This window comes from Trematomus bernacchii, unplaced genomic scaffold (genome assembly GCF_902827165.1).
Source record: "Trematomus bernacchii unplaced genomic scaffold, fTreBer1.1, whole genome shotgun sequence".
NCBI classification, from domain to species: Eukaryota; Metazoa; Chordata; class Actinopteri; order Perciformes; family Nototheniidae; genus Trematomus; species Trematomus bernacchii.
The window spans coordinates 8,274,371-8,287,289 of NW_022987593.1; the positions used below are offsets into that span (position 1 = coordinate 8,274,371).

The 12,919-nt window shown below is 39.6% G+C and overlaps 1 protein-coding gene across 1 annotated transcript; it reads right to left on the bottom strand.

The window, feature by feature from the left end:
• Positions 1-141: 141 nt before the first annotated feature.
• Positions 142-11,650, bottom strand: ednraa (endothelin receptor type Aa). Its single transcript, XM_034129863.1, has 8 exons — positions 11,431-11,650; positions 9,874-10,395; positions 8,063-8,190; positions 5,460-5,658; positions 3,983-4,135; positions 3,599-3,732; positions 3,255-3,363; positions 142-2,480 (listed from the first exon to the last, which is right to left on the bottom strand). Exons 2-8 carry the CDS (start codon positions 10,348-10,350, stop codon positions 2,343-2,345), a joined length of 1,338 nt encoding a protein of 445 aa, XP_033985754.1. The 5' UTR covers positions 10,351-10,395; positions 11,431-11,650; the 3' UTR covers positions 142-2,342.
• Between the last annotated feature and the right edge of the window lie 1,269 nt (positions 11,651-12,919).

The following is a 12,919-nucleotide window of genomic DNA, read 5'->3' on the forward strand; positions in this document are numbered from 1 at the left end:
TTTTGCATTGAATCAAGTGCTGCTTTCATTAATGCTATTCAGTTTTGAGCAAATTCTATTTATGGCTATGGTGACATTTATTATAAGCAAAATCATTTACAATCCTTTCACATCAAAGTCAATATTTCACTAGAAAACGGATAAGAAATGGTCAAACTTTATTGTCCTTTGATTCCTCTTTTGGCAACACAGATGAGAAGTTAGTTTTATGTATCAAATTCCCATCGAAGCCGTTCACATCCTCTCCGCTGACATTCGCAACCTTAAGGGCTCAGTTGCCAAGCAGGTCATAGTGTGTTTAATCACTCCCAGACGCTCTTTCTCCCAGACGCAGATGAAAAACAGAAGGGGCCCTCTCAACTTCCCGGAGAAATGACGATAATAAACCGCCTTGTTCTTTACAGTGGAGATGTAAATGGTTTTATTGGTATAAGCAGCAGTAAAAGGAAAACAAAGATACATGAATTCCATTTTCCAAAGATTATTAATTTTGCTCCGATGAATAGTGGTAAAATGAAAATTGTACAGATATCACCCTTTTTTCTGTACACAAGTGTGCAAAACACTCAGAATAAAGAAGTAATTATACACACAGCACACAAACACACATGCTATCACACAGTCAAACACACAGGTTTACATGTATTCACATAACAAATAGTATACGGTGGTGCAGTTCTTTGTAGCTAAATATGGTTTCAACATAAAAAGAAATAATTTCAGGAAATAAACATACTAACTTTCTTTGCTAGAATCAGACCAGAAGATAGATACCACTCTCATATGTCTGTTTGTTAAATATGAAGCTTGCCTACTGCCCGCAGCCGGATAGCTTAGCTTAGCGTAAAGACTGGAAACAGGGAAAGGGCTAAAAAGAAATCTAAAACATAACATAGTGTTGTTTATTGATCTTAAGAGGTGCTTGCATGCGTGTTTCGTTGACTTTGGAGAGAGCCAACCTTTATATATACAGTCTATGGAGCCAACCTAGCTATTAACCTAATTTACGGTCTTTACGCTAAAATACGCTAAGCTAAGCTAAGCTAAGCTAATTAAAGAATAGCTAATTTAAAACCAAGCTATTGTACAGACATTGGAGGGTGGTCTTCTCATCTCACTCTTAGAAAGTTAATATAACCTTTTATTAAAAAAAACGTCAACCTATTCCTTTTTGATTTGGAGCGATTATCACAACCATTTTAAACTCATTACACAGGTAATGTCGTCTGAGTGAAATACTGCAATATAACACTTTATAAAAGTGGACACTATACACATATATATTCCATTGGTTACAAGCATAAAATACACAATTGTTGATGATGATACAGTATCTGTTAAAGTTCACAGTGATAGGAAAAAAGCTCATTCCTGTCCATTTTTGGTGATAATAATGCATTACCTCATATTTATCATTTTCTTGACTTGACTTGCTATGAAAATACAGTTGAGTTGTACCTTATCCACTCTAAAATGTACAACCCTGTACTTGATTTTGTGCCAGTGTACTTTATTCTGACATTGGACGTGATTCTGTTGTGACTTTTGGATAACCAAACCAAAAGTTTGATGGTCATGATTACATTAAAACATTTGTTTTTCAATGAAGGGATGAATCTTTTTGTTCATGAGACATTTTCCTTCTTTGCCAGACAAAACAAATAACATTTGGATGAGCAACTCGAAGCAATATCTGCTAATAATACCACAAAGTAGCTTAATGAATGATGAGTGTGAGTATGAGAGTGTGCAACCGTTTGCATGATAAATGGTGATTTAAATGTTGTTCAAGTCAGTTATAGCTTTCCTGTTTTCCACCGTTACTGAGTAGTGAACTCCTGGGGACCACACATACTCATCTCCCATCATTCCCACTGACAGCGAGCAGTCTGCTTGTTCCTTCCTGTAGCCTTGTGCATCCTTCCCAGTAGTGCTGCCCTTTACAAGAATAGCATGCTCTGCTTGTGATTCAGAGTAATTTATAGTCACCGTTCAGCAGCATCCTGTTAAAGAGTTCTCCTCCTTTTCATCTAGCTCTCCCCCTTCTTCTCTCACGCTACAGCGTCACTGTCCGTGGGTGTGGGAATACAAGGAGTCTGTTTCAGGAAGTTTAGCCTACTGAGAGACTCGGGACACTTCAGAGCATTGTGTGCAAAAATCCATTGTTTGTTCCTTTAATCTCCAGTTGCTAATCCATCCCTGCCAGGCTCATGTGTTGCTTTAGTGGTCCTAAGGATGTGTATTTATTGTCTGAAAAAGTAAATGTATATATATATCAGGATGTGTATTTTAAAAGCTGCTGGAAATATGGAAGGGCTTAAAAATAATCCTCAGGTGAGAGATCAATCGCTGTATTTCCTGATGCTGCGATCAGTGGGGATGTTGTTGGGCTCGGGGCTTTTATACTGGATACTGGTGCCATTCATGGGTCCTGTGCTGCTCAGTTGGTTGTCAGAGTAACACCAGCAGCACAAGCAAGACTGGAAGAACATGGGAAGAGAAAGACAACTTTTAGAGGAATAGTTCAACATATTGATAAGATACCCCTCTCATATTTTAAGCCTCAAATTGAAGGAACAAGTAGATGGTTTAGCAAAAAACTTAAAATCAGGGAATAGCTAAAGTAGCACTGTCCAAAGGAATTCCATCTACCACCAAAATATATACTGACACATTATTCTATGATGTAGAACATGTTTAATGCTGTACAAAAGCCTTTATGCCAAGATATTCTTTGAATTATTGGCTGGCAATGTCCCCCTATTTCCAGTTTTTGTGTTAAGCTAACTGGCTTATGGATGTAAGGGTTTAGGGTTCATATTAGTTATTTTCTACATTGCTTTACCTATAGAGGTTTTTTCTACATGTGCAGCTTAACAAGGGTTTGCTCCCTCCCACAAATCCTTGAAAACGTGCAAACTTGAGACATGGTTTATCTCCAGCTCTGGTACGTTTGACAGAAATGTGCGTGTGTGTTTGTCCTCAGCCCCACAAAATGAATACATAAATCAAGAGGCTGCTTTTACATGTTGCTTATGGAATGTCATCAGCATCATAGCCTCTGTGTCATGTACAAAAGGCCTGAGTTCACTGTTTGCTTTACTCACCAGGAAAAATCTGAAGTGCATGTGTGTCTGTTGGCCTGTGAGTTGTGTGTGTGTGTGTGTGTGTGTGTGTGTGAGACATAGATACAAAGTTATCGTTTAGGTGTGTTACATTCATTAATATCCATCTGTTGTAAAACAGTACCATACCTTGAAGCAGTTTTTAAACTTCTTGCTGACAAAATAGAGGATAATAGGGTTTATGCAGGAGTTGATTGTTGCAAGGTTGATACCAAAGTAGTCCAGGACCAACAGGAAACTGAAAAAAATACAAATATAAGACATTATTATGATTTTATAGAGCAACACAGAGGCCATTCAAGCTTTTTTCAGCATGGCATTTTATATTAAACACTTCCGGCAGAATCAGCTTTGTTCCTGTTTTTTTATTTAATAAAAATAAAATGTATATTTTAATTTGTGTCACAACAATGCTATGTCTTGTACATTTGAATACTTAGTTTCCTATTGACGGTAACTTCTGTTTAACTAACCTGAGCAGCTCACAGCGCGTATTATTATGCTTGTTGTAAACCATCTTCTTAATGATCCTGCTGAGGTGCAGTGGGAACCAGCAGAGGGCAAAGATAAGGACGAGGCAGAAGACAGCTTTGGCCACCTCCCTTCTCTGCAGAGAGAAACAACAGATTTGATCCCACCATTAGAGAGGAGATGACAAACGTTGTGCTAAGGAGGGTTAGAGGTTACAACGGTATAACAAACACTGCTGACTGAGCCACTGTGGATCATTTTACAACATAAAAAGGCGCATTTAACATCACATTACAAATGCTTTTACTTTATTTAACACATGATAAACGTTTATTGGAGTTATGAGCATGTTGTTATCATTTAGAGGTATGTCTGACGACTCTGACCTGTTTGAGGTGCTCACTGAGGGCTATCCGAAGGCTGCCGTTCCTGCGGTTGAGCATCTCGCTGGTCATCAGAGTGTAAAACACAGCGGTGCAGATCAGTGGCACACAGAAGTAGAAGCCAAACATCCACCAGTCTTTTGCTTCCTGATAGAACTACAGGGAAACAAGCACACATGAAACAGTAGTTTATGTTTAACTGAAATGAATGCATAAATTACTTTTGTATGCCATCCAAATGGATCTAATACGTCCTAGGACCTCAAGAAACTATCTGTAGTTGCCAATATCCCTATAATGGTTCCTTTTGCAACTTAATGTATCAGTAGAGGGATGCTTTCTTTTAAACATTTGGCAGCACTGTTGATGTGGGACTTGAATATCCAAATGAGACATCATGTGTGATATTGTGCTGTACAATAGAAGTACCGTGGAAGAAATAGGAACAGATGCTTTGGTCATTCAACCTGAACTAGACCTAAACCACCACAAATCCCCTGCACTCCAGGGCCATTACAGTCCATGTGAGTGCTACACATGTGCATGTAGAGTTAATAAGGCTGAAAACAAACCACTTCTAGCCCTTTCGGCTCTTTGTTCTCATAAAAAATAGGCTTAAATGTATGATGATAAAAAAAACACAATTTCACAACCCTACAAAATTGACTGAACCCTATTACACAATCTCCACGAAAAGTAAAAAGAAAAAAGTTTAATTTGCAGTTCTGCATCAAACTTTGGCCTTGGTGAGAAGATCCTTTAAGCGGAAAATTTGCTATTTCATTGCTATTAAATAATAATGTTAAATAATGGCCGGTTTGTTCCAACCTCAGCATGGTTTCGCTGATATCTGAGAGGGATTACTCCAATTTCGTACATATGGAAAAGATACGCGCATGTGGCTCAGCTTGAGGCCCCAGATTTCAGGTTTCAGTAATTGCACCTGGCCTGCAACCAATTATGCTTCAAGGATGTGAAAATGGCCACAATCACATGGAGAGAGTGAGTAGACGAGGTCATTTCTTAACGTGATTCAAAATCTTTTCAGTATCAAACACTTGCTTAAAGTTTAAGTTTGGCAAAGTACTCGTCAAGTATAAGCAGGTTGGTATACCAATTGTCTTGTGTTTTTAAATTATTTATTATCCAAGCAGGAAGTTCTTCATGTTCTATATGTGCCCCTATATCACATCTGCCTGCCATCAAAAACACTTGTAGACTTTAAACAACACATGCTTTTAAGACACTGAAAAAGCTGAACTTTCACTTTAAGTATTCCTAATGCAGTAGGTTTTCCTATCTCAATAATCCAGCATGTTTTGTCTCTTCATTGCAAAATTCAACGCCCCTAGTACTGCACCTCGACACAATGTACTCTACAGCACATCTTGGCATTAATATAAGCAAAACATTAGGAGACAAAAACACAACACACTGATTTTCGTATCCAAAAATGATAAACAAAGGGGTCATAGCGTACCATCATGAAGCCAGTCTTTGTTTCAAGCATGCAGGTGCGTTTGGTTTGGTTCCTGTAGTGGAAGTCGACCATGTTGAAACCGATAGCCTCCGGTATTGCAAGGAAGAGAGACAGCAGCCAAATAGTCGAGATCTCTATGACTGTGAGCAGAGGGATGCCCACTCCCTGAACTCTGCTCCAGGAGGCCACCGCCCTGTACCTGTGGAGGGCAGACGCAAAGGGTGGATAAAACAATATGTTAGGAAGATTATGTTACTGGAGCAGGGATTATTATGATATAGCACTACTTGGATACAAAATGGAAATCAGAAATGAAAAGATATAAGACATCAGATATCCATTAAATGTCCCACAGTGGAAACATTTAGGGAACAGTGCAGATAAAGACAAAATAAAAGAGTGAACTAACCTATGAAATAAAAAGGCAAGCACAAGTTAATTAAAGTCAAATATATCCAAGTAGTGAAGTTGCGTCCAGTAATAATAAATAATAGAAAGTAAATATTGCACATTTAACACAGTAACCATGTTATTACACTTAATTAATGAAGACACGGCTGCAGTCGTTCAGTTGCATCCAGTCACTGTTCCGTCAATAAATAGAAATCAGTAATTCATCATTGTCTTTGTCTCCCACGACTGAAGAAAGCTAACAATAATTTTCTTTATGCATGGCAGCACACCAAGCACAACAAACTGCTCAGTCAGCAAATAATATCAAAATGTAAAGAATTAATGAGGAGAGATGATCAATTGTTTATTTTAAATATCTAATATTTATATTTTTGTGAAGCCTCCAAACAGACTGGCCCATGTTGGCAGAGAGGTCTGTGTGTTGGCTCTTGTTTCCCGTGCACTGAATACTTGTTTGCTTGTTTGTTTCATTAATGGAAACCACTTGTCGAAATGTTTTAGTAAAATCATGCATCAAGATTTTATGGCAAAAACAATATATTTTTCATGACACATTTGAATTTCTCTGTTGAACAACATGGCGGCATTCATATTTCACTAAGTGGTAATGTATCCATCTTTTTCTCTTCCTACAACATTGAAAAGATACAAAAGAGTCTTTCATTATACAAAAGCACATGCGCAAATACTGCTAAATGTTTCCTTGAAACAAATGGAGAGCATCTGCTCTTGAACACAAGTGTACAGCTCTGCAGTGTTCTTCTCAGAATAAATGTCATTAAAGATGTGGTTGAACCTTGGTGAGCCTCTTATCTCTAAAGTTGCGTCTAGTGCATAAAGTGGGATCACACTCAGCACTTCATGATCATCATTTATTCATCAGGGAATTTCTATTAAATTACTATTAAAAAAAGGAGTGTCTGTTCACTTCCAATCAAGATAATATCATTAGCATTATATATAGGGTACAGTATATAGTGCAGTGCTTAAAACATACACTTAATGTTGCATATACAATTCCATTAAAGAAATAAAGAGCATCTTATAAGTTCTTTACACAAGTTTTGAACGCTGAGGCAACATATAGACAAGCAGAGAGATAAGTAGCTTCTTAGTGGGAATACTCAATAGGTATTTTCCCGAAAGCTATCATCATCCCAGCTAACAAACTATTTACGTCATTAGACTCAAATAAAAATATCTACATACTCGATAAAACCAAATTAACATAAGAAGAAAACATTTATGACAAAATAATCTAGATCAATATTTTGAGCTAAGAAAAAGACTGTATGTATAATTTGGCATGTTTTTTTAAATGTAATGTGTTTAGTTATCTTTCCAATGATTTGACTGTATATAGAAGTTTTATTTAATTCTATCTGCTTTCAATGATAGAATAATATCTTGAACATTGCGTTTCTATTGGGCCTTCAGCTGGCTTTACAAGACAGTGTAACTTTAGAGCAAAAGTTCCCCCTTTTTATATGTTCCCATGGATAATGAAAACACCAAAGATACACCTTTTATGTGAAAGACAAACAGATATAATGTCCAATACGTTTTGGAGAATTAATTGATCCTCTATATCAGGGGTGTCAAACTCAATTTCATCGCGGGCCACATTCGCATAAAGGTTGCACTCAAAGAGCCGGTTGTAACTATATAAATATATAATATATATATAAAATAATGTATTATATTACATTATTGCCTCTGAATTGGATTATTATCGGATAGGATAATAACTTAGTAATTAACTACGTCTGAAAGCAGAAGTCCAGGGCAAATAATTGCAAGTCTCTTCAATGCCCATGTCACAAAACGAGATGCATTGTGGGACATGTAGTTTATGGGCAACCTGCTTCTGTAAAGTGGCATGTAACCGTATAATAAACGTATTATATTCTTTGCAAGCTCTTGCAGGGCCACATAAAATGAAGTCGCGGGCCGGATTTAACTTGAGTTTGAGACCCCTGCTCTATATCCTACTTTAGCATTCATGTTTGATTAAAGACCAAATCATAAACATATGCGCAAAACCTAATATGCAAAGTATATTCTGGGGTCACTTTTTGGTATACAAAGAGCTGGATTGTTGCCTTCATTTGTTTCAGGACTAACAACACGGACCCTCACATGTCATAAATCTAAACTCATGAAGCAGTGTGGCGTGTGGAAGCACTGACCTGTCCACGCTGAGGGCGCACAGGTTGAGAACGGTGATGCCCACTGAGGCTTTCTGCAGGAAGGGCACCAGCTTACACAGAATCAGGCCTAAATCACTGTCTTGAAAAGGGAACCGAGATGCCAGGAGCTGGTGGAGGGAACACAAACAATTACACATGATGAATACTAAAATCACATCTGTAAAGACCCACAGGATTATTCATGTAATCACTGTTTTGTTAATCTATTGTATAAGTACAAAGTCATCTGAGTCTTTTTGGAACTAATTATTAACCTTTCTTTTGTTTTTGGATTCATACTTTCTCATCAATATCTTTTTAAGGCAATTATTCTGCAGATTGGCGCACACGTCATCTTAACGTCAGAGGGAGTCTGACACGGACCATATGGAGCTCATCAGCTGATAACACTTTGCGTAACTTCTTCAAAACATTCTCATGCAAACACCTCATCTCTCAAATCGCTCTACCAAACTTTAATAATAATTCATGATGTTGTCACCAGTATCTCAGAGCCACTTCCACAACCTCTTATATATGACTTCCTTTGGTAAAGTAAGTCAAGGCCACGTGAGTTTTGACCTTTGTTCCCGTCAATTTCGTCTTGGCACTTTTCCTTCAATGCGCTACAACCTGCATAAACACATTTCCTCAAGCAGAAGCCAAAGGATGAACTCCATGGTGCTTCCTGGCCTCTATTGTTTACTTGTGCTGTTTTAGTTTCCCAGGAGCACAGAAGAGCAGCAGAGAGGAAAGGAGCCCACCACTGTTTTCCGTGTTTATTAAGTGGATGATTATTTTTGGAAACCCTGTCACAGGCCTTAAGGAAGTGAAAAAGGGGATACAGTATGGTTTCAACATTGTAGACGTGGGGCTCTTTCTTTGTTTGTTCATAAACAGTTCCCCCCATAAGGTTTAGTTTCCTTTCTGCACATGTGTTGCTGTTTGGTTAATTCTAACCAGGTGGCTTTCTCGTTTTTCATTTGCAAAATGGCCCACAATGCATTTGAAGAATCAAGCTGACTGATGACTCCATTATTCTTTATTATTATACAAAGCATGACACTATTTATTGTTATAAATCAACCCAGGACAGGAGCCCAAGCTTAATTTATCATCATTAAACGCCTCATATTTTTTAAAACCACAACCCTCAGTCCAAAAGAAAACAAAAGTGAGTCACCCAAAATCAAAACACGAAATTGAAACCGGCTGCTCTTTCTCTCACTAACTACTACATGAACTTTTATTAATGTTTTCTAATACAAAAAAGGGAATTAAATAATCTAACTTCCAATGAAGACCAGCTGAGAAAAATAAAACTTAGAATTGTATTTACACTGTCACATAAGTCAACTTTTTTAACTTTAACTTGGATAAAAGGTTAAAGATGGGGCTGTGTTTAAAACTCTACAAGTCATTTATCACTTGAGTAACACTGGGACTTTAGATAAAGGTCAGTGACTAATGTCCCAGGTCAATACAAGGCCACTGGCATGTGTGACTACAGCCTGATTCGTGTGTTTATTTAAGACGGCCATATCCCTGCTCCTCTCATCACTAATCTGCCCACACGAGGGAGATAACGGCGTCCAACTGATTACACTTTCCCGTCTATTGGCCCACTCCCTTACACCCCTTTCCTCTTCCCCCCATTTTCCCGTTTGTAATATTCCACTTTATCTCTGCGTATCGCTTCCATTGTTACTGCGTTTCGTCACATCAACACAGAGACCTGTCACTCGGCAGCTTGGTTTTGAAAACAAGGTCAAGACTTTAATTAAACATGCACCAACAGAGTGAAACTGTACCTTGTATGATGTCATGGGTATAACGATGATTATGTAGATAAGATCCCCCAGTGCCAGACTGGCAATGAGAGCGTTCGGCCCGTTCCTCATGCACTTGTGCTGGTATATAATCCTCAGAAGGGTGGCGTTGCCCACCAGGCCCACCACAAACACTATAATGGAAATGATGGTGTTTATGTACTTAAAATAGTTACTAACGGAGGTACGCTGGAGGCACATCGGAGGCCGCATCGACTTATTTACGACTGTTTCATTTTCAGATCCCACAGCTTGAACATCAGACCCCGGGGCCCCCAGGTGGAGGCTGGGCCCTGTGCTGGGGGTGACGGTGCTGTTGAGACCCGGAGACTGACGGGTGTAGTGGACGAGGGAGTCATCCTCTGCCTGAGCTCTGTTTGTCTGGCACATTCCTCTGGCTGCCATACAGGCCATTAGCACCAACATACGCACAGCTGGGGTGCCCATTATGGAACACATTCAGCGCTTTGATTCCACTGATTGAAAGACTGTCCCAATATATCCCTGGTGAGAGAAGAAAAACAAAAAACAAGAGGAAAATGTGGGTTATTTTTCATGTGACACTCTTTCCATCAACTTTAACATTATCGCATGTTGCCTCCACTTAAAACCCAGCCAAAGTTGAATATTATATGTCAGTTACAGGAATGTTAAACAGCATTAATGTCCTTTCAAAAGCTGTGACGAAGTTTAACAACTCCTTCAAGACTTCAAAAAGGTTTTGCCAAGGGGGTACAGATGGGAGATGCCAGGACTAGTTATAGTCAGGCGGTTCAGAGTGAGGCATCCGCAGAGCGTATTGGGCATCTTGTTTGCTCTCAGTCGTCCCTGGAAGAGGGAGCTGTCGGTTATGGCTTTGTGTCAACAATACACAGTGCAGCCACACAGTGAAGGTTGTCGTGCTGTTTTCACAGTGAGCCCTTTGCGTGGGTTTGTAACTGAGAGATGTCCTCAGTTTTGCATTCTCCTTCTGTTTCTAATTTAGAAGGGTTTAAACATGTGGTTTCAAAACAAAGAGCTTTTATTTGAACATGGAAGAAGTGCTGCAGGGCTGATTTCCAGTCAATGTTACTTCAATCCGAGCATAAAGACTCATCTAAATCTGCAAAGTAAAATACATACTGTGGTTATAGCCTGAATTCCTTTGTGGATTCTTTGGTTCTTTTTAAAAAAAAGTTTACTCATATCACTGTTTAGATATCTTCACCTTTTTCCCTCCAAAAAGGAAAAAAACACCAAACTTTCTGGACAAAATCAGAGTAATTAATTCCACAAAACTCCTGGTAAAGAGCACATAAAGTTTCAAGCTGTCAGATTGATGGTGAAGCCCTTTTCATCATGTCACAGCACAAGCAACTCTTATAGCCCAGAGTTCTTCCTGTTCAAAGTCCCAGCTGTCACCAAGTACACAACGAACTATTTAGCAGCCAGCCCTTCAAGTAGCATCACAGTTTAGCATCAGCATGACACTACTGGGATCTGTGACAGCACACAAACTGATCTATCCATAAATAATAAATACATTTGGTTTTCACCTACCGCTTCTAAAATGTCTGCCTGGCCCCCTTGGAAACCGTCAGGCAAACTTTCGGCTGAAGCCCCCAGACATCTGTATCACATCACATGAGTAATTAACGCACTATCAAAGCCGCACCGTATCCCACTTGGTTTGAGCAATGCACCCGTCTGCTCTGAGGTGCCTTCGCATTATGGCTCAGAGTTTCCTGTGGAGAGTTTGCAGTATGTCTGAGTGTGTGTGTGTGTGTGTGTGTGTGTGTGTGTGTGTGTGTGTGTGTGTGTGTGTGTGTGTGTGTGTGTGTGTGTGTGTGTGTGTGTGTGTGTGTGTGTGTGTGTGTGTGAGAGAGAGAGAGAGGTTGTGTGTATCTCTGCATGTGTGTGTGTCAGAGCACCAGTGAGACACTTTGACTGGGTGGGATAGTAAATCTCCACCTCCCTTTGGTAACAGACTGGGCCCCCTTTGGAAAACACCCCCCTATTCCCCCCCACCCCCCCCAGCACCACCACCTCTACACCCCTTTCTCCTCTCACTAAGAGGCACAGCCTGCTGACAGTCATTTCCAAGGCACACACACACACACACACACACACACACACACACACACACACACACACACACACACACACACACACACACACACACACACACACACACACACACACACACACACACACACACACACACACGACACACACACAGGGAAAAGGGCATCTGGGAGCTGAACACCCTCCAATCTGCCCCTTTTCTTACGTCCCTCCTCCCTTCTCCTTCAATCCCTCCCTGACTCACATTGTATTGTATACATTACATGCAACTGTTTCCCCACACGAGAGGCAGCAGAGATTAGATTTGAGAGAAGAAGGCACGGGGAAGTGAGTGTCCATGTTGTGATGTTCACATCGCTCATTTGAGACGGGGAGTGGGGGGCTAACCATCAGCCTGCCTTTACTTTTACAGACTAACTGCTGCGTGGGTGGCCAGACCACATCACGTTTCCTTGTAAAACTTAGATGCAGTGGTAGTAAAACTTTACATTACCTGTAACATGTGGATAACCACTGTGGGGTAAATTATACGTTAGGGGGGAAAAGTGGTTAGATCTAAATGGACTTTCACTTTAATTACCAAACAAATAAATTACCAAATAGGAAAAGGCTAGAAAAAACAATATATTGGTTTTCCTCTCATGCAAAATACAAAACAAACAACACAGAGAGACAGCGCTTTGTGAGATAACCGAATGGCTGAAAGAGATAAGACAGTTCAATGTCAGGAGAGAAGAGTGCTCTACATCAGTGGCTATTATGGATTTCAAAATTGACTATTTATCATGATGTACTCTGAGAGCAGGAAGAGTGCTATCAAACTCTGTCTTTCCCGCCGCCTAACAGCTGACACAGCAACTGCTTAAAGAGGAATGCAACTCAATTAAAAATATAATATGCTATCCCTCCTGCCTGGCAGAAATCAGTACGTATTTGTTAAAATGGTCAATTCTCCACTGAATAT